Genomic DNA, 25,045 nt, shown 5'->3' on the forward strand with positions numbered 1-25,045 from the left:
CTGTATTTTATCTTATACTTCTTTTTATTGTGCTAAGACTTTCCCCTTCTCACTTGAGGAAAGAATGTGTGTAATATCTGCTGTATCTTTCTGCTGCCGAAGTATCCTTTTCTGATTCCTGCCACTGAGTCCATTGTGTAGTTCTGTTTCAGCGAGGCAGATGAAAGCTGAGCTGTGTTCCATTGTTTGAGTCTCCACATTATGCCCTCCCTCCCCCCAAAGAAAATGCTCTGGTCTCCCTTCTTACAGGCCAGCCTTTTCTGTGCAATAGTGTGGACTACAGACACACTCTAAAAAGTTTTGATTTCCATACGTTGGTTAGCAAAACAGGTGTTCTGTCTCACTCACTCTGCTTACTTCTGTTTCAGGAAACTTCTTGACAGGTAGAAGAAGAAGAGGAGCTGGTTCTTATATGCCACTTTTCTCTACCCGAAGGAGGCTCAAAGCAGCTTACAGTCGCCTTCCCTTTCCTCTCCCCACAACAGACACCCTGTGAGGTGGGTGAGGCTGAGAGAGCCCTGATATCACTGCTCGGTCAGAACAGCTTTATCAGGTATCTATGATGCAGTATTTCCAGATTCCTTGAGACACCATGTGATCTGAAGCAAGTAAAAGCACTCTGGTTGGAATGGTTGTTCTGTGTTCTCCCTTATGGATGAAGTAACATTGGCAGTACTTGTCTAGAGGTGTGTTAATGGGATAGTGAGAAACAATAAATGAGCAAGCAGCCTAAAATAGACAATCAAGTGGATGGAGAAAAATACCATTCTATTGCGATCAAGCTTATCCCTATAGGAAGGTCCTATTTATCATGCCTTTGGAAATCTCTGCTTTTTAAATATTATTGGCAGACCAGCGGACAATTCATATTTTCCTGTGTAGGTGTTGTTCTCTTATCAATTCACTTGGTGCTGCGTTGTACATATTAGTAATGCGATGGATGCCTGGGGATAGACACAAATGGTAAAGGTTCATAAAAAGCCTTGAAATACAGTAAATACACACGAGACCTGCAGTAGGTGCAGACTGCCACTTGTATGCAATACTCAGATGTAAGCAAGAAGAGTACGCTGCGGCAATTGGCAGTATTACAATCTTCCTAGGCCAACATTGCAAGTTCCAATGTTGGCCTTTTAGGGAAAAATCCAAAAAGAGCAGCACAGTATGTTTCACTTGAGGGTATCCTGTTCTTCAGAATTCTTCTTCAGGCTGGGCGTTCTGTACAGGAAAAGAAGAGATATTTCAGGCAGATGTGCTTGCCTGCCTGCTGAGATTACCTGGGGACTGATATAGAGGCTGTTCCATGGGGGAAAACATTGCTACAATAAGCCTTGGTGTTTAACATACGCCACAATGACTTTTTGTGTCTACTGTCACGCAGTAGTGTAGCTGCCCCTCTGGACTTGGTTCAGCCGAGTATTTTATTTTGCAATTCCCCATTCCCTTTCTCTCCTGTGCTTGTGGACAAACTGTTCTTGATTGTCAATCTAATTTTGTATTGCGATTGAGGGCAGTGCATATTTGTTTCTCTGTTCAGGATTATCCCAAATTTGAGGCTTTGAAAAACCTGCTTATGTCATCTTGTTATGCAAGCATTGAGATGCTAGTGCCGAATAGGAAAATCCGTCTGAATGCTGCTCTGCTTCCCCCCTGAAAGGTACAGTTAGGACTTTTGTGTGTAGTAGAAGATGAGATGGCTTCAAACTGTCCCTTCTTGGAGAGCTTCCTGTCTGCATTTAGCTAGAAACTACACTTTTATTGATGACAGAATCAAGTTGCTTTAAAAAAAAAGGTCCAGGGGCCTTCTCCTTCCCACCATATGTGTGTCCACTCACACCTTCCTTCCTGCCCCCCCCCCCCAAACTCCTTGTGCCCTTTCCTCACCTGGTTGTGAGCCTTCCCATCACTCACATTCACTGTAATTGCATTTTTTAATTTTATATTATTTATATCATACTGTGCATATTTTAATATTGAGCAGCCAGGGAATTGTGGCATATAAATGCAAATAATAATAATAATAATAATAATAATAATAATAACTCTGTTTTGCTCCCTTATATATTTGGGAAACAGCCTCCTGGGAGGAGACTGTCCGGGGCCCTGTCCGTTCAGGTCCACCCTGATTGGCCTCCCCCTCCAACTCCCACCCTCCCTCTTTGCCTGCTAGAAGCCTTGTGGCTGCAGCCTCCAGTGTCGCCCACAAGGAGAGAGGCAGTGACAGGGCTTTGTGGCTCACAGGTACGCTCCTGCTGGGAAGGAGCGGGGGGGGGGGAGTTTGCAACCTCCCTGTGGGCCGCAAAGCCCTGTTGCTGCCGGCGGGGAGGGGGGGCTTTCCACTCCCTTTAGCCCGGGAAGTGCTCTTACCACGGCAAGAGTGCTTGCCAGGCCAAAGGGAGCCTCCCGCGGCAGTGCCACCAGCAGGAAGGGGTGGCTTTCCACTTCCTTTAGCCTGCTTTGTGAGCCAAAGGGAGCCGTGGCCACCCTCTCACGCCCTCCTGCCTGCCGCCCCGTTCAAAGCCCATTTTTTTAAATGGTGCTAGTAATAATAAATAACAGAGGCATTGGCGGTAGCAGCTACTTCTTTCTATGAGTTGTTTTAAGTTAGAATTCTTGGGCATGCACTGCATTGCTCGGTAACTGCTTGTGCAGAGAAAATCTGTTTTCTTTCCCAGAACTTCATTTCCCAAGTGAGATTTACCTGAGGGGCAAAAACAGCGCTAACTCCACAGTCTCCACAGATTCTAAAACTAAATGAAGCTCCCTGTTCTTGTCTGCCAGAATTTATGTTATGTTTTACTAAAATTCTTTTGTAATACCGAGACTACCAACCATTGCTAAGATTCCATAGGCATCCTACCCAGGAATGTAAGGATTCTTTGCCAGGAAAACAACCCATGTTATAGGCAGACACAAATTTTTTTAGTTGAAAATGGCTATGTTTTTACAGAACTACAGGTTTGGGGAATTTGTATCTTATATGATGTAGAAAGTGATAGATTGCAGTTAATTAAGAAGATGGGCTTCTAATCTCTGGCTGTTATACGAATTCTTCATACTTTGTAGTGGATTTGGGATCTCTGATTCCTTTTTTGTTTTGATTTTTGAAAGAGGCTTCTATTTCAAAGTACAGGAGTATTTCTAACAGGTCATAATATTGGGGGTGAAAGGTTGGGTGAAATGTCTAGTTTTGTCCTTTCTAAATAACTACGATGCTTCCCCTCCTGTATCTACAGCATCTGTCAAATTTCAGACCCAACTGGCGTGGGGATGTGGGTGGGTTTTTTAAATGAATGTTTATTACTGTTTATTGTTATTTTATGTTGTAAGCCACCATGAGCTTACAACAAGAGTAGCAGCCTAGAAATTGAACAAATAAATACATTCCAAAGAGGTTCCTGACTCAGAACAAGATATGCAAGAAGTAATTGTATACAAAATGATTTTCATAAGCTGTTGATGAACATAGAAACAGAGTATAGCTTTATTGCAACTTCAATATAGAATAAATGTGGGTCTAAACATGCTCAGATTTTCTTTGTAATCCTTAACACTATTTCGCTCCTGAGGGCAAGTTGCTCCATTTAAAAAAAAACAGTAATATTGATAACCATTGCATTGATAATATTAAACTAAGCAGTTACTGGGGTAAGTTCCATAAGTAGTGTTGCTGAAGGCTTTACCTTTAATGTTTAAACAGCATAGGCAGAGAAATGTTAATTCTTGGTTGTAGCCACTTTTTAAGGACACAGTTGTGAAATTTTGGGCATTTATCTCTCTCTTTTATTACTTTTGCAGGACCCAAGCTGAAATGGCTCACACTTGTCGAGGAACCATCAACCTGTCAACAGCCCACATTGACACAGAGGACTCCTGTAACATTGTGCTTTCCAGCGGGGGAAGGACATACCATCTAAAGGCTAGTTCAGAAGTGGAACGGCAGCGGTGGGTCACAGCTCTGGAATTGGCTAAGGCCAAAGCCATTCGTATGAGGGACAACCAGTCAGGTAGAGTTGGTGTTTGGGGCATACACACGGGAAAGGTCCCTCAGAACTCTTGTGTCCTCTTGCAGACCTTCCCAAGTAACGGAAGAATGTGCTGGAAGAGTGAGATTCAAAGAAGGGCTGCTCATCAGTATTCTTGGAAGAGGGCTGCAGTGGAAGTGTTGGTTACTTGAAATTGCTGATCTTAAGGTTGTGGCTCTGGGAAAAAAATCCTGAGAATTAAGGATTCTAAATTTAGTGTCGGTGATGAAGTGGCACGGGTTTGATTGTACAAGGCAATTAAATTCTTCAGCAGAATGGAAAGGACTCGGTTCCTTGCTCTCAAAGCTTGACTGGATTAGGCGAATCCAACATAAGAATACTTCGCATACTGTGAGTCTGACCCAAATCAGATCAGAAGCAGCACTTCATTGTTCAGAAACAAGAACAGTGTTCTGCCCTAGTACCTTGTAGAGCATTCGGTATAAAAGTTCTGAATTAATTCAGTCCCCGGTCTTATACTGTCTTAGTAAAAAACACTTTGTTTTAGAGTGGGGAAGCTAGCACAACAGGATGCTGGCGTTACCTGTGATCGAGATGAAATAATGAGGGCATTGTAGACTTGGACATTAAGTTGTAGTATTTTTCTAAATTTTTTAAAAAAATTATAAAGCACAAAAATGAAAAGATTTCATGAATGCATTTTTAAAGGAAGAACATGCCAGTGTATAGATTGAATTAACACAGATGAGGAAATAAACTGTTTCCTCTTCCACATGTAAGTTGTCAAGCTGTTTGTCAGGACCACAAGCCAAACTCTTGGCAGCACTTTTCCCTCAGACTCATTGGTTGGTTGTTATCCTTAACTAAAGACCAGAATCTTTGTATTATCACAGAGTTCTACTTCATACACACCAAAGTTCCGTTATTTTATCATATTTCAAACCTATTAAAATTTCTCTTGTGTTTTCCAATCTGTTATGAAAATAATACCAATGGTAAAACATCTTAATTTTTTTTAATTTAATATCTTCATTAAAAATATGAAAAACTTCCCTAACATTTTTCCTGTAGTCAGCAGTATGGTTTCCAAAATATTTCTTTCTTACCTTGTCTTATACCTATCTGGTAACACGTCAGTCTCATAGATAATAGAACGGATTTTTACCATACTATCTATCAGTTGGCTAGGTGTTATCAAGACTGTTTCAAATTTATTTAAAGTTCTAAACACATTTGATGGCATGGAGAATATTGCTGAATTACCTTTTCTGTTTCTGAATAATTTAGTTGCTAGTAACACTTCCAAAAGACTCAAGTGTAGTGGCTTTTAAGGTTTTAGGTAGGTAGTTGCCTATATATTCTTTAATAAGAACCCATACATTCAGTAAACGAATAACATATGGTAATTTCTTTTGGATTTTCTCTTCCAGCACCCTTTTCCAATTTGCTCTCCTGAGGCCGTTATCATTTTCCTCTGTGTGGTCCACTGCATTTAATTTCTTCCTAATTTCTAGCATAAATGTTCTCAACTGAAAGTGCAAATAAATTGAAATTTATTATTAGCATTATTATTATTAGCATCAAAGTTTCAGAGTGTCTGTGAAAATTGGCAGTGTCTTCTAAAAGAGCACCTTTCAGATTTCTGTGTGTAAAAGCAACAAAAGGTTTCTAATTAGCACCTCCAGGATTCTAAAATGCTTATATTAAAATGAAATCTGTTTAATTAACAGCTTTCCAATTACAAAAAAGCTGTGAAATCAGAAAAATCTCCAAATATTTATTTCCAGCAGCATTAAAATCATTATATACAATAGTTTGAATTTATAAGAATGTGAGCCAAAAGCAAAGTCGTTATAGTCAGAAGTATTCAGAATCAAATATAACCTGCTTCCCCAAAAAAATTGAACCAGAATTTGGTAACAAATTTCCCTAAACCGTAGAATAATAGATATAGTATTTGCTGGCGTATAAGACTACTTTTCCCCCCTGAAAAACATGCCTCCAAGTGGGGGGGTCGTCCTATATGCCAGGTGCACTTCAGTTGGGATAGACATAGCTGCCCATAGTGGCCCATAGTACTGTAATGTAACAAACTCTATATTTTGAGTGGAAATGTTGGGGGGTCGTCTTATACGCCCAGTTGTCTTATACACCGGCAAATACGGTATATGCCAAATTGCTGATCCCTCACATTAAGGTGCTTTGTGAGTCAGTGAGTCCTTTTTGTATCTCTAAACATTCCAGAGCAGTCATATTTCCCACCCCCATACTAGAGATTGGTCTTTGGTTAAAGACCTTTCTTGTTGTTTTTTTGAGATACCTTTGTGCATGTTACCTGCCACACTGCCACAACTCCCAAAGGGAAGAACCCCCTTACCAAAAGAGGGATTCCCTTGATGGTGGTCTGATTGTGGTGGTAATTCCCTCAGCCACCACAAGACAGCTTCGACAGACTTCAGTTTGCTGCCTTTTGGCGATGTGCAAAAAATCATATAGAAACTAAACCTGTGTGATAGAACTTTCTTTGTAGTTAGAATGTGAGCTGTTAACATGGGGATGAATCTTCAACAGACCAAATGCAGCTCACCGGGGACTCCATATACCTTCTGTGTTTGCTGCCTGTCTGTAAAATGTAAAATACAGTGCACTTGGGAAAACATAGTAGAGAGCTGGAAGGGAGTGCATTTGCCTTGATAGGAGTTGCAAGTTGGGCATTACTTATGTTTATCATGGTCTGTGTAGATTGACAGCAGACAAAGGAGCTACTCTGGGTTTTAGTCAAGCCAAGGGAGAGAGTGCCTAATGCTTTTTTATAATTTCCTTTTCTAACTTTCATATGCCAGTAAGATTGGTCCATTTAAAAAAGTGTGAAGCACGTGGCTCAATCTTGATTTCTTCCTAATTTTCATAAAATTTGTCTTGTTCTACAGGCTCAAAACAGCTATCATAAAAGTTGCATATAATGACAAAGCCTGTACAGATATTAATCAAAGGCAGAGTGAATTTTTGGGGAAAGCTGAAGTGTATTGCTTCTGGGTCAGTTCACAAGCTGGGCATTCTGAAATGATGGTTTTGCTTCCTTAAGGGTTTTCTAAATATCTGTAAAAGATTTGCAATTTGATAAATAAAACCTTAAAACTGATTTTCGTTCCTTGTACTAAAAAAGGGACCTTCCTTGCCATTACTGCTGATTAATTTAGGATGTTTTATTTATCCAAATAATTCTGTGTTCTTGCACTGTAATGAATGTCATGAAAAAATATTTGCAAGGTGATTGGGTACTGGGCTCGGAATCTTGAAAGATGTTAATGCCTTAAAATACATTGGGAATGTCCCTGCGGTTTTTCTTTTGGTTACGGGACTCCACCTATCAATCACTTCTGTGATTAAAAATAGGAACATTACGAGCACCAGCCTGCAAGTGTGTACATTAGAGCTGGGAATAGAAATCTTTCCAATTTTACACTAACAGTAAAACAGTTATCCTGGACATAGATTCCCTACACTCTTAATTCTCTCTGTGTTGCAGTTGCAGAAGTTCTTCATTACCACTCCATCTTTGATCACCTGCCTTTTTCTGATTCCATTGTCCTTCTTCTGCCTTAGATCCATTTTCCTTTTTTGCTTCTCCCAGCTCTATTGCGTGTTTCAGTACTGAAAATATCAACAGCCAGATACATGTATTCCAGTTGAAAATAGAAAACATTAGTTTGGGAATTATATATGATTTAGATATTAATTGTGGACAACATTTAAGTAAATATATTCTTGAAAATTATGTATGTCTGTGATGTGATATTATAGAAACAGGCTTTTTCTAATGCTTTAGGTCGGGCTTTCTCAACCAGGGTTTCAAGAAATCCTGGGGTTTTTCTATTTCCCAAATAGGTGGGAGTTAAATTTTTATACATTTTTTAAGAAATGTGTTAAACATTTATTGGGTGATGTGACCATATATGCTCATGCCGACTCAACCCCCCTCTCCCAAAATGGCCAATGATGGGCCTGGAGGGGTTGGGCACGTACACAGGTCAGCATATACTCAGCTATGCTTCCCCACCATATTCTACACAATTTAACTACTTCTGGGGTTTCTTGAAGCCTGAAGAATGGTACAGGGGTTTTCAGTGGTAAAAAACATTGAGAAAGGGCCCTTGCTGGCTACAGACAGGGTGGTGGTGGGGATAGGGTTCTCAAATCCAAGAGTTTGAAAACTCTTGGAGGTTTGGGAATGGTTCCTGGGGGGGGGGACAGGGATTGGTGGGGGGGGGGACAGGACTGACAGTGCCACAGAGTCTACCCTCCAAAGCATCCATTTTCTCCAGGGGATCTGTATACCCTTCATCCTGCTCTCTTCTGGAGGCAGAACTCAACTCCTGCTGTGTTTCCCTCCTTCTCAAAAGTGATTGGATGCTGGAGCAGCACTCTCATAGGCTAAAATGAGTGGCTGTTTCCCACTTCAGGGGCAGGACTGCTTAAAAGTAAAGTCCATCCTGGGATTTGTTGCATGTTTGTGACCTGTGATTAATTCCTGCTGATTTCATACATTGTCTACAGCAGTAGACCATGAAAACAGCCTGCAGACTGCAGAAGCTCCTCTTTCATCAGCCACAGGGGCCCATGAATGAGACATCCTGTAAACCCATTGATAGAATCAGTTGGGAGGCTTGTTAATAAATCATATCATATGGATCTCCCTGTTTGACCATGATGTTTGGTGGTTTTATGTGCTTGGCCTTAATGGAAGCATATATTATGCAACAGAAGCTGCCTGCTTGGCGGTGTCATTTGGGGCTGCCACTTCCTTGGCTTTCTGGCTTTTGAATAAAAGCTTCCTGCTCTTCCTTCCTTGTCTCTGGGAGGTTTTGATAGCCAAAAGCTTTCCTGTAAATGCTAAAACTGGGGGGAGAGGGTCCCTTTCAATCAAGATTTTTATTCAAATTCAAAAAACCTTTAATGGCATATAAAACATCATAAGAACAAGGGTAATTCATAATTATAATTAATTGATAAAAATTACATAAACAATAAAATAAAATAAGCAGTAACCAACAGTAGATTCTTTTTTTAGATTGCCTAGAGGTTTGTGCTGTTTTTTAAAGTATTATTGATATGAAATGATAAGGCTGTTACACAGTGATGCTGTTTTAATGCTTGCCCACCAAAATTCTCTGAGCTGACCTCCCCCTACTACACCTCTTTAGCTTTATATTATTAAACAAATGTGGGCGAGTCATGATTAATTTGAAGGTATGTTCAGCCCTGTGACTGAATTTCCTATCCATTACTGAAGATGGAGTCATTCTCTGAGTCAGCTGAAAAGTAGAGTACCTCCCCCCTCCAATCTCACAGCAACCCCCCTTTAGGTTTTAATGAGTACAGCTGTTAGGCTGTTCTGAGCCCAAACATCCAGATTAGCTTCAAAAAGAAGGACGCAGCTGGGTTTGAGTTAAAATGCTTGTGATGAATTTAACATTCTTCTTAAATTGCAACACTGATATCCCTATATGGAAGGTGGATCAGCAGGAGAGTTCGCTTGAAAGCAAAGGAAATTCATAACTGTTGCTTTACTTTCACTTTTATGGCGTGTTCTGCTGTGAATGAAGCTGTTTCATTCTCTGTGGCCATCTCCTGCTGTTGCTTTTGCATGATGTTCATCCCTGCTTATGGTTCCAGGGAGATTGCAGTTCTGTCCAGGGAGATAGCAGTTCTGTTTTTTATGATGTGCGCCCCTCCCCTGTCTTCATGCATACAAGGAATGGCATGTGTACATGGGTGGGTCAGTTTGGCAGTATCTTAAAGATCTGTTTCAACGTTAGCATAACTTTCTAAAAAATTAAACTTACATATTTTCCCCCATAATGGTCGTATTTTAAGGCCTTGAACTGAATTTCCAAGAGTAGCCATCAGAGCTCCCCATGGGTCATATGTTACACAGCTACTGACTCATTCAGTGTGCTGGCATTAACACATCTTATCCTGCTTTTTGTGGAGGTTCTGTTATAATACCGACCTTCACACTTAATTTTTGCAGTGCCCTTTCTGCTTCTAGCTTCCCTGGAAATTTGGCTTCCTGGCTTAACTGCTGTGCATCGGGCAACCTTTACCAGGCAGTATTTTTTAACAGTTGCATTGAGTCCTGAAGTCTTGAACAGTGGCCTGAAGACATCTGCAGGTTTGGCTGGCTCACAGTATATCTAACACCTGATGGGATAGGCAGTAGTTGCCTGCATGGATGTGGTGACCAGTTTTGCTTCTGCTGGCCACAGGAAGTCCAGCTGCTTTGCTAGATGAGTGGGCTGCCAGAAATTGTGACGCAACATCAATCCTTTCTCTTAATCCAATGTGCTGGTTTACCGCGCAGTGGATTACAGGGCTTTGTCATGGAGAATTATGTGAATTCACTTCACTGGTGGTTTTAAATGCCCCCTGCTGGAAGTTGCTTTTACCATTCTTTCCGGGGCCTGCTTTCTGGACTCCTCGCCAGCAAATCCGATGATTGCTGTCTCCCCCCAGCACCTTTAAAATTCAGCATTAATGTTTTTGTAATGTAATGAATGTCATTTAAGTGCTCGGTAGTTTCTGCCCTGTATCTGTTCCTTTTCCTGTGGTTTGCAGCTCTTCCTTCTCCCATCTCACAGTTCCATAAACTTTCAAATTCTCCAAAACATTCATTATCCAAGTTCAGAAAGAAGTTTTCAGATTAAGCAAGCTGCCTGTCTCATCCATTTTGAGTGCTGAGTTAATTTACTTTAATGAATTGATAGATTTCTGAGGTTTGGACCTGGCACAGAATTATTTCTAGACTTTGCATATCAAAATCTTAGGTACCATAGGCATTATTGATTGATTCATTTCAGCCTGAGACGAGGTAAGGTTACAAAATATAACAAGCAGTTTAGATAGACATAATGTCAAATAAAATACAGTAGAACTAGGACTACAGAATTAGAGAACAGTGCAAAAATTGAATTGTAACAATCACATGTGTTGCATTACAGTCATATTTGGCTAAAAATGTTTTTTTAACTGTTGTATTTATGTCTGTTTGGAATCATTGTTCTGTTTTACCTTTTGCATTCATGTCTTTCAAAGTAAAGCTTGCACTTTTTTATGTGTTCATGTGTGTGTTCATTTCAACTGCTGGAATCACACTGTCTCACAGTGTTGTTACTTCCATTAACCTGATTTCACACATGTAACAATCCATCTTTCCAACTGTTTGTTAATAAATGTTGCATGTAACCCTTTTGTGGTTTGCTTTTTCAGTTTTTTTGTTTGAACTTACAAGAAACAAAACACCCCACTCTCATGCTATTGTAAATGCCATCACATTACCCCAAGAGGTTCAGTTCCTCTCACCTCTCTCCTCACTAATTGTGTCTTTGCATTTTGAAGGTGCAAAGAAACAGTAAGCAGAACAGTCTTCTGGGGTTTGGGGTGCATACACAGCTGCCTGCAAACTTCCATGCCATATCAGCAGTTTACAAGGAGTTAGATTCTGTCTTAATACTACACAGTGATCTTCTTGCAACGGAGACAGTTGATGGTGCATCTGGTTAATCTAATGTTGTACAAAAGGAGAAAGTGGGACCAGCTGGTGGCGCTGCTGGACCAGTGATCTGCCACATTTAGAGCAGTACAGATGCAAGAAAAGAGAACCTACTTGTTTCTTCCTAACCTGATGACAAGCACGCTGTCTTGGAGACTCACGGGGCTCTGCTGAGTCCTGATCCCAAATGATTCAAGTGCAGATTCTCTGCTTCTTTTCAGCTTGGTTTGAATGATCCCCCTTTCCCCCTAAAATGTTATAGTTTTCAGAATCACATTAGGCTTGACTGGTCCCATGTGGCTTATGTTGGCTATAGAATGGTAAGGGTAAAGGTATGCATTGGTTGCCCCCCCCCCCAAATATGCTACAAACATTTAAATGGCTTTCCAGCCAAGCAAGCTTGGATTGCCCAACCTAGATACTCTGAAAGCTCAACTATAGACATGCTGAGATGCACAAGGAGGGATGGAGGGAGGCTCTCCCTCCAGTCTTTTCTCCTTGGTCATGTCTATTCTAAGCTTCCCCCCATTATTGGTCTGTTGTTCTTCTTGTTCCATGACATTCTTCCGCCTTTATATATCTTCAGGCCTTGTTTTTCAACTGGTTTCAGCACACAGTGAGCGAAAAGGTTTTTATGAGTGACTTTCTAAGTCGGTACCTACAAGTGGCTTCTTTAGGAAGTTTTTTTCCCCCTATTGGCATCTTGGGATGCATTTTCTTCAATGACAGAGGAAAAAGTGGTTGGCAAACAGCTCCCTCATTAAATTAGCCAGTTTCACTCTTTTACCTAGCAGAACCTTGAGCTAAGAGCATTGTTCTTGGATGCTAGAACAATCTTGGCCTGTTGGAAGGAATAGACATAGAAGATTTGTCTTTTGCTGTTAAAACCCCTACTATTGCTTTGAGTGTACTTCATGGTAGATAAGACTACCTAAATGTTGAGACAGCATTTGTAAATGCAATATTTAAATTCAAGCTATATGAAGCTGCCTTGACGACCTCTGGAGAAAAGGCATAGTAGAAACATTTTAAATCAAAATAAATTCAGGTCTTCAGGTATTCTCTCCCACCCCCCATCTAGTTTAATTTTTTACATCTCCAGTCAAGGTTTGGGGGGCAGATTATATGTTCAGTTGATGTAGCAGCATGCTTCATCTCTTTAAATATCATCTCCTCATGCCTTGACCTGACTTCTTGGAATGTCTTGATTTTGACAGGACACACTGGTTGGTAGCCCCAAGTCTAGTGCTGTTATTTATTTCTTAGATTTTTATACCAACCTCCTATACAGCTCAGGGCGGTTTACATAAAATATTGCAGGGTATTACATAGAACATCATAGACATATAACACAATCATAACATTCCAACAGTGATTCTATTAACAGAATTACAGCAGGTTGGATTAAACAGTACTTTTAACAGGAACAACAAATTTAACAGGACCCCCGAGGGAGGTAAGATTGGTTCAGGTCATGGAGGGGATGTCTGAGGGGGGAACCAGTGGATGTTGTTGGGTTGGTCGGCCTCAAGTAAATGCCTGATGGAGTGGCTCCCTTTTGCATGCCCTGTGGAATTGTGGGCATTCAGGCAGAGCCCTGATCTCTTCAGGGAGATTGTTCCACCAGGTGGGGGCCAGGACACAGAAGGCTCTGGCTCTTGTTGAGGTCCAACGCGCTTCTTTGGGGACATGTTGGGAAAGCTTAATAGTATGATTTGAAGGTTTTCTGCTATGCTTAGATTTCTCTGATCTATAAAGGGAGTCATGGCTTATCTCTGGATTTTGAACAAAGAAGAGTTGGTTTTATACGCCACTTTTCTCTACCTGGAGTCTCAAAGCGGCTTACAATCGCCTTCCCTTTTCTCACCACAAAAGACACCTTGTAAGGTAGGTGAGACTGAGAGAGCCCTGATATCACTGCTCGGTCAGAACAATGCTGCGACGATGCGTCCAAGGTCACCAAACTAGCTGCACGTGGGGGAGTGGGGAATCAAAGCCCACTTGACAGATTAGAAGCCACTGCTCTTAATCACTACGTCAAGCTGGCTTTCTAGTCTTGGTCACGTGTGGAAGAAGAGGAAGAAAGCTTGATCTCATAAAAGGCTTTATATTGATTCTGAAAACTGAGTGCCACTGAAAGCTTCTTAGAAGTATTAGCACACTACTGTTACCTATGACTATAGTAGCAGTTCAAGTCAAACCTAAATTGGTTGAAATATATAATCTGAAGTCACCAGAACTTTGGCTGAGTGTGAGGGTCCTTGATGGTGGAAAGTGCAATCAAGTTACAGCTGACTTAATGGTGACACTAATAAGGTTTTCAAGATGAGATGCTCAGCGTTAGTTTGCCATTGCCTGCTTCTGCGCTGTGACCCTGAACTTCCTTGGTTGATCTTTCATCTGAATGTTAACCTGGGATGTCTGAGATCCGATCAGATCAGGCTAGTCTGGGAGTTAGCGAGGTCAGGGGAGCAAGCGTCCTTTTCAGCACTGGGATATGTTCTTAGACTTTAATGTACAAAAATTTGACCTCTGGAGAAATAGCAGCCAGGATGCTGAGCAAAGAAGTCTCCTTGATGTACAGAGAGTAGAATTTCTGCCATTGGGATCAGGGGGCAAACAATGTCACACATGCCTATACTTAACAGAGTGGCACAGTTGAGCTTTCCTTGACTATTGCTGGTACAGGTAAGAACTGGACTGAATACCTAATTGTAAATTGTAGTTGTGGATAATCCCGAGGGGTGTGGGTAGAATAGAGTATAGGATCTGTCTGCATGTATCCCTGGCATGGAGAGGAAAATCTGAAAATATCAATGTAATAGATGTGCATGCGCACACATTTCTATATCAATACATTCAGCATTTTGCTGCCTGTGGATTGCAGTCAGCAAGTGTATTTTGGGGCAGTCTTGCTATGAGTTACAATATAAAAGCTTACCATTCCACTTCTCACCTAGCCTACCTACCACATATGGTTACTGTGAGGACAACCCTATACACTTCTGTGTACAAGGTCAGTATGTGCTGACGGGGAGTGGGACCAAACTTTGGCCCACCCCTTCATGTGTTCTGCTTTTACATGCACAGATAGATCACATGCTTGCATGCATGTGATCAAGATTTTTAAAAATCAGCAGTTATATGGATGTGAAGGTGTATAGGGTGCTGTGCCCATATATGTGCAAATGCACATAGGGACAGCACACTCTTCACTGTTGTACACACATTGGCTTGTTCCTACTTATAAGTTATATAGAGGGCTAACTGGGCCAATTAATGGAGCCTTTGGTATACTTAGGCCTGTGTGTCTAGCAGGTTATCATATTCCTTCTTCCAAGGAGGGCCATTCTTTTGTATGCAGTGAGGAATGAAGTAATTGGTACTGGTGGTCCATAAATACTAGGAGTGCAAGCATTAAGGAAAACTGAAGCAGACTGAAGCATCACTGGATTTTCCATAGCCTTGTGGATTCAGAGATGAATGGGCTGCTATTAATTATCAAGATGACCAATGCAGATGTGGAGGTGAGTTAATTGGCCAAGAGAAAGCAACGCACACCTCCAGAGTATCTAACCAGCTGATTTTCTCTTAGCCAAAAGGCAATTAAGAATACTTACACTCCCATGCAGCTGTGTCTGAAAACCATTTTTTAAAAGGAGTAATTCTGGAGCAAGAATTTGGGAGGCAAGGGAGAGGGAAAATAAACATCCCAATTAAAAAAAAAAACATCACATGTGCTTCTGATATCTCTAGTGATCATATGATGAAGCAGTTAAACTGATTACAAATTGCTGCTTTTTATAGCTTAAGTAGATAATGGGTCTGTTCCTTATCAAGCATTATACATTAATTGCAGAAGACCTGGGACTACTTGGCTATGTTAGCTCAGGCTCTTGAGGTGAAGGCCCTGAGGTGTTTGGCAAAAAGGTGGTCTGGGGGCTAAGACCCTGAGTTTCTCATGATTTATGGGGAAATGCGCACACCATGGTGGTGGTGCTTCAGAGCATACAGTCTCACTTCCATAGTGGAATCTAGAGTGTCAGTCAAATCTCAGAGACTCTCCTATCTCACTGTCAAATGATGTGTTTGGCTTGTTGGGGCTGCACAAAATGCTCAAAAACAGTAATTCTTAGAAGGCCACATGCACTATGTGGAGTGCAAATTTGGAGTGGAATTTAGAACTTATGAGTGTTAGGATTTTAGGCAGCACCATCTCCCCGCTTGCAGCAGCTTCTGACAGCCAGCCAAGGAGAATTGCTCTACGCTGTTCCCCCTGCCCAGAAGATAAAATCCTAGGCCCTTAAAAAGTGGCACATGGCAAGTCAGGGTCAAACCTAAAATTATAGAGTTGGCTGATGGCCATTGGGCACAATGGTGTCATCGCATCTATCTTTGAGATCAACATATACGTATTTCAAGATATCTATATAAATCTGTAGTGCCATATCTGCCCTCTGGGAAACATTAGATGATGATGTTACATACGGGGGGACATAGTGGGTTAAAAGTTAAGAAGCACCCAAGGTGCCTGTGGTTCTGAGACCTGTGAAGATTACTCATTTCGCTCTGTAGTTAAATATTGGGGTTCAGAGACACACCCCCATGTACATTTTTAGTATTATGCTTATATGAAATGGAGAAAAATTATTTGGAAGAACATAAAGACTTGCCTGCCTCTGGAGTCAGCATCTGCTTGCCGGGACTGAGACCTCCTAGCTATCAGTCAAGGAAGGTGGTTACAAGTCCCTTTCCTGACATTCTAATGCCTGGAGGGGAAGGCCTGTTGTTGGCCCTCCAGAGGAACTGGCTGGCCACTGAGACAGGAGACTAGATTACATGGACCACTAGTCTGATCCACCATTATAGTTTGGAGAAAGCATATACCAGGGTGCCGTACTGCATAGCAGGGGAAACTGTTTTCTTCAAATCTCAATGTTCAGGAGAAATTTCTGCATCCCTTTCAAGCCCCTGCAGTGTGCCAGAAGTCTTTAGAGAGATGACTAATAGTGACACAGATGCTGGCTAGCGGGCTTCGCCTAATGGATCAGGCCACTGGGTTGGATCCGTCACAAAATCTCTACTGCCAGAGGGAACATCTGTCAGTGGAGCAAGATTTTCTGTCTCTCCCACCATCTTGCCTCAGCTCTTGTCTGGGGCTGAGGGACCAAATGTCAAATGCAACAACAGGGGGTTAACCCTGCAGCACCGAGGTAGTCCCCAAATCCTCTCCAGTCAGGGTCTGTGAGTCAGTGTCACAGATTCTGTATATGTTGTACAGAAACTGCGTTCTTACTGTATTTTGAAGTCATGCTGCACAGTCACAAACGGGCCCTTCTGAATCAGTTGCTTTGGGTAGTGAATGGCTAAGCTTGTCTGTCAACGTGTGTATCCATTGTAAGCAAACTGTTATCCGTTCTTTGTAACAAATACTACAGCCTTATATATCACCATTGCCCTTAAATAACAAAACACTTCATTTAACTACATAGCAATACGAGTGCAAAACAATGATTAAGTGCTGCTAATAGCAGGCACGCCTGACCTTGGTCCATCTGGGTGAGTACTCTGGGAATTTTGAAGACAGGAAGCGGGTGCTGCCAAGAGGATTAGGGCAACTTACGATATGGTGGAATGTTTCAAGCCTTATCCTCAAGCATTATCCTCTGCTGTCGAGGCAGCTGTTTCTGAATGAGGGCTCCCTGCAGAAGCAAAGGTGACGGATGCCCTCAGTTCTTCTGGAACACCTCCTTTTCCAGTGCAGTGGAGGACAATCTGGATTGGCTTTTATGTGGAGGGAGAAGGAAATGGGTGCTGGGAAACATGGGCAAATGCTATGCTGGGGACCAAATGTCTAAAGATGCTCGGATGCCTTTCAAACTATGAAAAAGCGAGCTAAAAATTATTTCTAAAGTTTTGAGGCCATTCTGGGAACAGCTCCATTGCCCACTGCTGTGCTGACCTTTTCCCACCCATTCTGATGCTTGAATGGGGCAATGAAATACACATTGAGAGGCAGGATCTCATATCGTGGGAACCTCCTATTCCTCAATCTATTCTTGTTTGGGGAATATTGGGTGGGAGTAGGCCTTGCGATGACTGTTCCTGCTGGTTTCCTCCAGTAGATGGCCCCAAAGACTATTTTCTCCCAAGTGAGCTGCTTTTGGAACTCAGATGAAAGGAAAATGTTTAAAAATTGTTGGAAAGGGAGGAGGGGTTTACAGGGGCGCAGGTAGAAGAATGGCTAAGCATCCTTCTTGCTCTGAGTGGGAGGGCAACTGTTTCTCTGCTGTTTTGCAAAAGGGTGTCTGAAGAGTGGAACAAGGCACTTTTCTGTGGGAGGAATTTTGTGACATGACCTGCAGAGCCCTAAAGTAAATCTGTTCCAGGAAACATTGCAGATGTGGGTTTGAGACCCAGCCTGTGGCTAAATTCCATTTGTCAGGTTTGAACGTAGGGAAGGAAACACAGCTGTTCCAACCCAAGGATTTTGCATGCCTCCAAAGGTCACTCAGCAGGGCCAGCCTGGATAGTGCACACCAGATCCTCTCTTGCATCCTGTCCTGTCTAGGGTGGGATTCCAAAGCACCAGCCGCATGCTGGGCAAAGGCGATGCAGACACTGGGATAGCAGCAAGAGGTGCACACAGCTTCCCTCCTCACCAGGGATAGTCCCATCACCCAATAGCTTACAGGGAATAGGCACACGTGGTAAATGAGTGACATGGGTTCAGTTCCTGTTAAGTGGGTTGCTTGCCCAGCAGACATTCCAGCGAGAGCTAAAACACCTGGGAGAGGATGGATTAGGCTTTCAGAGGCTCTTATGTTTGGAAGCAGTTCTCTCTATACTTACCGGGAAGGAGCACAAGACATTAGTCCTCACCCTGCAGCCCTGCTGTTGACACCAGCCATATAGGGTAGAGTAGGGAAGAGAAAGGCAAAGTTGCAGTGTACCCGAGGCCATTGGTTTGTTTCCAGAGTGGGAGAGTCCTCAGGCAGGCTCAGTGGGGTCCCCGCCACAACTGAGATTTTGCCCTGTCCTGTCAAACAGAATCACGTGAGACGGGGTTGCTTAGGATGGCTGACTCTTTGACACGGCCTGTATTTTGGTTGGCAGTCCCATGTACCGCTGCCCTTGCTGAGAGCCAGTTTGGTGTCGTGGTTAGGAGTGAGGACTTCTAACCTGGCATGCCAGGTTTGATTCTGCACTCCCCCACATGCAGCCAGCTGGGGGACAGCACTGATAAAAATGTTCTGACTGGGCAGTGATATCAGGGCTCTCTCAGCCTCACCCACCTCACAGGGTGTCAGTTGTGGGGAGAGGATAGGGAAGGTGACTGTAAGCCGCTTTGAGCCTCCTTCAGGAAGAGAAAAGCGGCATATAAGAACCAACTCTTCTTCTTCTACACCAAGGGTCTCATTTTTGCCACCAACTTCCAGTCATTCCAGTAACCTTCATTCTCCATGTATTTCCCCCACTTCCATCAGTAGAAGGCCTGTTTTGGGCTGCTTAGAATCATACAATAATAGAGATGGAAGGGTGCTCCTGGGTCATCTAGTTCAACCTCCTACACTATGCAGGACACTCACAACTCTATCGCTCCACTGTAACCTGCCGCCCCCTTGAGCCTTCACAGAATCAGCCTCTCCATCAAATGGCTATCCAGGCTCTGTTTAAAAATTTCCAAAGATGAAGAACCCACCGCTTCCCGAGGAAACTTAATGTCCTTTGGTTTTAATCCTGTTCATGCAAGCTCAGTGGCCTGGTAGCAAGGGAACTGCTCTCAAGCTTTATGGAATACTGTATATATGTGTATACTATATATGTATATATACATATGTTTGGTTGTTATACCTAATACCCACACACACACAGAGGAATTGGAAGAGGGTGAACCTGGCAGCATAATAGGTTGCAGCACCATTCCTGTGAGGAAAAGTTAAAAGTTCCTGTGCTTCTCAGTTTACAGAAAGAGCTAGGGCAGAGGGGATATGGCAGCGCAGTGGTTATCAATCTTCCTAATGCCATGACCCTTTAATACAGTTCCTAATGTTGTGGTGACCCCCGACCATAAAATTATGCAAGTTTTCTTTCACAGAAATTAAACCGAATGACGTGAAGATCCATTGTTCATGATTGTATATAAATTGTATATAAGAACCAACTCTTCTTCTTCTTCCTTTCTGGAATTTCTCAGTTCAGTTCTGCCTCTTGTCCCACCATGGCAATCTCGCTCTTTTCCACTGCTTCAGACAGACGAACACTCTGTCTCGATTTACCCCGCAAGACTGTTATGTAGATGGTGCTCCCCCGGCCAAGCTAGTTCCCCTGCTGCGACCCCTGTGAAAGGGTCATTCAACCCCCAAAGGGGTCCCGAGACTTATAAAATCATGTATAGGGTAGAGCAGTGGTCCCCAACCTTTTTATCACCGGAGACCACTCAACGCTTTACAATTTTACTGAGGCCCGGTGGGGGGGGTAGTTTACTCCTCTGCTCTCAACCACTGCCCTAACGCTCTCTGATCGCTATGGTAATGTTTAAACATCCCTTCAAAATAAGATACAGACACGCCACAACAATGAACATAAGGAACATTTTATTTTCATGGAAATTTTAACTCATGACAATGACAAATCAATGGGAACCCTGAGCTTGTTTCTCTGCAACGAGATAGTCCCATATGGGAGTGATGGGAGACAATGACATCCGAAGTAGTAAAGGGCCGGGGGGGGGGAGGCGTCCTTTGCGGCCCACCTCCAATTTGTCAAAGGACCACATGTGGTCCGCCGCCCACAGGTTGGGGATCGCTAGGGTAGAGGACATGTTATCTGCTTTCTCATAGAGAACTTTCCTCCATCTCTGAAAACTGGGAAAGGCGGCGAAAGATGCTGTTGAGCTAAGTTTACCCCCTGCAAGTTCTGACACCAGTTCACATCCCGACCCCTCCCTGCACATTGTTAGACTCTAGCAACCGCCCTTTAAAAATCAACTTTTAGACTGGCTCTTTATCTAAGGGCTGGTGAAATCGGCGTTATCTACTTTCTTTTCCCATGCACAGAGAACTTTTCTCCCTCTCTGAAAACCCTATCCCTTGGGACCTAAGTAATTAAGTTGATGGGCTGAATATAGAATCAGGGTGAACAATAGGAAGTATTTCTTCATTCAAACAGTCATTAAATTGTGGAATTCATTGCTCATAGATGTAGTGATGATCTACACAGAGTACATGAAATTGAAAGGGGATTAGACACATTCACGCCTGTGATAATCCACTGATGATTCAGCTAGACATCCTCCCCCAACATTCTTTTGTTTGTTTGCAACGTGAGGTGGAACTTGGCTAGAGCAATAAGACAAGCAATAGAGCTGCTTGGCCTGGGAGCCCAGCCCAGCAGGGCAGGAGAGGCTGCCTGGAGCCTTGGAGCAGAAAGCATTCCACATTGATTATTCCTTCAAGAGAAGAGCTTTAGAACAAACGCTCAATAGAGAAATGCAGGTGGAAATACATCTGCTAATCCCATAATGAGCTTTTAAGATTTTAAATTATTATAAAGAGAATACTTGTGCTTGTTCACCTTCATGTTCTGAAGGACAACATGGGTTCCATCAAAGAAACCCAAGAAGAGAGAGGGACCTGGGGAAAGCAGGCATTAGAGCAGTGGTTCTCAACCTGGGGGTCGGGACCCCTTTGGGGGTCAAATGACCCTTTCACAGGGGTTGAAGAAGGGCGAGCAGCTTGGCCGAAGGGGGGGGGTTGCTGCCATTGTTGCCGTTGGTTTCTTCCAGCAGGGATCACTTACATTCTCCTGTTGCTTTTCTGAGCTACATCTGCTCTCGCCTGACTTTCTCTCTCCTGTGACTCGGAACACTTCTCTAGGTTCCTCTTCCCCAATTGCTGTTTTAGCCTTCCTGTTTCTACTGTGATCCTAGCGGAGCCTTAGTTTTAGTACAATTATTTGGAAATACGTTGTTGGAAGATTGCTTTTCTAAGTGCTTGTCTTGTTAAAATACAGCTCACTGGCTCACAGAACGGCCTTGCGGTTTGTCCTGGCAGTTCTCCCGAGCGTGTTAAAATACAGCCATGTCGGTGAATTTTCCATGCATCCTTCTGGTTTGATCAAAAGACAACTGCTAATAGAGATGAGGGGGAAACATAAATAGCCTGCCAAGAGTTTGCAGGGGGTACATGTTCATGAAGCTGTCTTGCAGAGAAATCCCTGGGAATCCTCCTGGTTGCTGTTACATGTACCCTATTGTGGAAATTTGAAGGGGTGGGAGAGGGGGGGGAACTTAAATAGAGGCGGGCTCTTGCCTTGGCCATTCTCTCTGATACACAGCTTTTTCTAATTAAGAAGTAAAAACTAGCCTCATTCTTTCTAATGTCAAAATGTTCCTGGCAATAGAAATAGTTTATTCTCATGTAAACGTCCTTACTCCCTAAGTTGTATTTTTTCTGCTTAGCCATGTAAACAAGGAATCTCCCTCCCCCATTAAAACAACAGCCCAGTAACCAGTGAGCGTGGTCACTGCCCTTCAGAAGTCACAGTCTTGAGGGCAGGTGAGTATAAGTCGGGGTGGGGGTTGGGAAGATGGATCAGTGGGAGATGGTTCTGCATGCAGTCTAACATTGCACAGTATCCAGGTGGAGGTGATGAAGGGCAGAGGGTGTTTTGCTCTGTGCATCTGCAAATTCTAATCTCTCCCTCTCCCTTCTCTCTTCTAAAATCTTTATTTCTTCCCTCCTGCCCCTGTAAGCTGTTCTTTGCTTCATCGAGTTTGAAACTAAAGGAGTCTTGGCATGGAGGATTAATAGGATCAGAGGGAAAGCGTTTCATTCAGTCCTAATTAAGTGTACCGTCGCCGTGGGAGGAGTGTCCTTGACCAGTTATAGAGGAGATCAAGGGATGTGTACCTAATCCCAGGCTAAACTCTAGGGTTGTGTGTGGCGGTGTCCGAATCGGCCGTTCCAGGCGCTGCATCGGCCTGGAATGGGTGATTTGGACGCTGCCGCACACAACCCTATAAACAGAGTTACAGACAATGAGTTTAGGGTATAACTTTGCTTATGATCACACTGTAGATCTGTTGCCTGTTACCACCAAGGATTGCATTCAACTATAGTTGCTAAAAAGATATTTCAAGAATTGATTGGTGGAAAGAGCTGTCAAGTGGCAGTTGACTTATGGCAACCTCATAGAAGTAGAACAAAGAAGAGTTCTTATATGCTGCTTTTCTCTACCAGAAGGAGGCTCAAAGCAGCTTACATTTGTCTTCCCTTTCCTCTCCCCACAACAGACACCCTGTGAGGGAGGAGAGGCTGAGAGAGCCCTGATACTACTGCTCGGTCAGAACAGCTTTATCACTCTTGTGGCGAGCCCAAGGTCACCCGACTGGTTGCATGTGGGGGAGCGGGGAATCAAACCTGGCTCTTCAGATTAGAAGCCAGAACTCCTAACTTCTACTTCAAGATGGCTTTCAAGCTGGTTTTAAAATGTGGCAACCTCTCCCACTGAAGTACTAACTAGGGCTGGCGTTAGCTTTTAAAGTTCAGTTAGCCTGTGATATCCAGGTCAGGGCATATTCTGTGTTGGTATTTTAAAAACGGGGGCATTTCCTTGAAAATCAATGAAGGTGATTTTTCCAGTTAATAGGATTCATGAGAACTGTTGGGAGAGATTCTCCAGTTTGAAACAGTGCTTTAAATTAAAAACGTTAATTAAGAAACTCTTCTTCCACCCAGGTAAATGGATCAAAGTAATCTGGTCGGCAAGGTCCTGTGCCCAGTGAGTTGAGTAGCTGGCTAATCATTTGGAGACTCTTGTTTCCTGTGAGCTCAAGTATGCAATTTTAATAATTGCAAAGGGGGCTAGGCGTATTAGGTGGCTGCAGCAACAAAAAGGCCATGAAATGCAAGAGGCAGAGTTGGCCTGTGATACTTCTATGCAAAGCTCAAATGTATTGAAGATAAGAACAGTGTCCATTCACTGCAGCAGTAATTGATGGTAACCTGATCTCCTTGCCCTTGCTGTGCTAATTTCCCACATGCAGTTGGCTGGGGGTGGGGGAGAGAGGGAATGGCAATTAATCAAGTCAGTGAAAATTTGTGCCACAATAAATGCATTGATTTTTAAGGTGCTGCAAAAAACTTATATTTTAGTCTGGAATCTAAATTGTGTATGCCAAACTTTCTACAAACTGCGCAAAACTGAATTATTCAGGAGGGCTTTTTTTTTTTGCACAGGTAATAGCACTATACTATAATGAAATGTTTTCAGCAAGGTGTTTTGGTAATGCGATAGGGACTATGGTCTGTGCTACGGTGTCTAGTACTATCTACAGTCTGTGAAGCTCCTAATGTGAAGTTAATGCTCATTATTTGTTTCAGCTCTATTCAGATTGTCTTCTCATTTATGGATTTCTCCAGTCCAAATCTCTGTTGTATTGTTTACTGGATGTCCTCTTCCTGTCAATTTAAACCATCTCGTGCGGCGTAATCCGCCTTGAGTCTCCAAAAGAAGGATAGACTATACATGATGTAAATAAATAAAATGAGCTCCCAGAAGAGCTGAGGGCCCTGACGGAGATATCACAGTTCCTCGGGGCCTGAAAGACGGAGCTCTTCCACCAGGCATTTGGTTGGGGCCAGGCTGTGGAAGTTCTTGGGTGCCTCCTCAGAATGCCCTGGAACATCAAGGGCCGGATGCGTGCCCTTCCCAAGACTTGTAGGCGGTGTGTGTGGGGGCTATTCCGGACTGGTAAGCTGGGAGGGGGTTTGTAGTGGGGGTTTACGCTACCAAGGGGTTGTATGGTAGTTTTGTTTATTATTTTGTTGGGGTTTTATTGTAAACTGCCACAAGCTGGCCTGGTCTGGGAGTGGCGGTCAAAAAAGCAAATTTATTTTCTTATTAAGTTTTTATACCACCCTTTAATAAACAAAGGTATCAGGTAGTATTACACACAGTACTTTTGTGTATAATTTTCCAGTTGCAAATTACAAAATTTGTTTTTGTTAAGCATTGGTGGTATGTGTGGTGCATTTAAACACACTAAGCTGCCTTATGCTGGATCAGACCATTGCTTCGTCAAGGTCAGTTTTGTCTGCTCCAGCCTTACTCAACTATTTTACCATTGAGATACCCCTGAAACATTCTTCAGGCTTCCAGAAACCCCAGAAGTGCCACAATCATGCAGAATATGGTTGGGAAGCAAACGATGTACATGCCCACCCAGGGCCCCTCCTCTTCCCACCCCTTCTAGGTCCATGGGGGCGGGGGCAGGTCAACATGACCATATGTGGTCGTAACACCAAATAAATGTTTAACCAATTTCAAAAATATGTATAAAATTAATTAACTCCCACCCATTCTGGAAACCCTACCAGGACTGTTGAGAAACCCCAAGGTTTCACGAAAGTCTGGTCTACCCTGATTGATGGTGGCTCTCCAGAATCTCAGGCAGAGGTCTTTCATATTAGCTACTACCTGTGTAACTGGAGTTGGCTGAGGA

At 42.9% G+C, this 25,045-nt stretch overlaps 1 protein-coding gene across 4 annotated transcripts in view; it reads left to right on the forward strand.

The window, feature by feature from the left end:
- The window catches only part of OSBP2 (oxysterol binding protein 2), a 124,476-nt gene that overhangs the window by 14,761 nt on the left and 84,670 nt on the right, over nucleotides 1-25,045 (forward strand). For 2 of the 4 annotated variants that reach the window (XM_077308935.1, XM_077308936.1), the window contains exon 2: nucleotides 3,799-4,007. In XM_077308935.1, coding sequence (XP_077165050.1) covers nucleotides 3,799-4,007 — 209 coding nt within the window. Of the gene's footprint in view, nucleotides 1-368; nucleotides 554-1,537; nucleotides 1,658-3,798; nucleotides 4,008-25,045 lie in introns of all 4 variants that reach the window. The other 2 variants (XM_077308939.1, XM_077308938.1) reach the window with 2 other exon arrangements.

This window comes from Paroedura picta, chromosome 13 (genome assembly GCF_049243985.1).
Source record: "Paroedura picta isolate Pp20150507F chromosome 13, Ppicta_v3.0, whole genome shotgun sequence".
NCBI lineage: Eukaryota > Metazoa > Chordata > Lepidosauria > Squamata > Gekkonidae > Paroedura > Paroedura picta.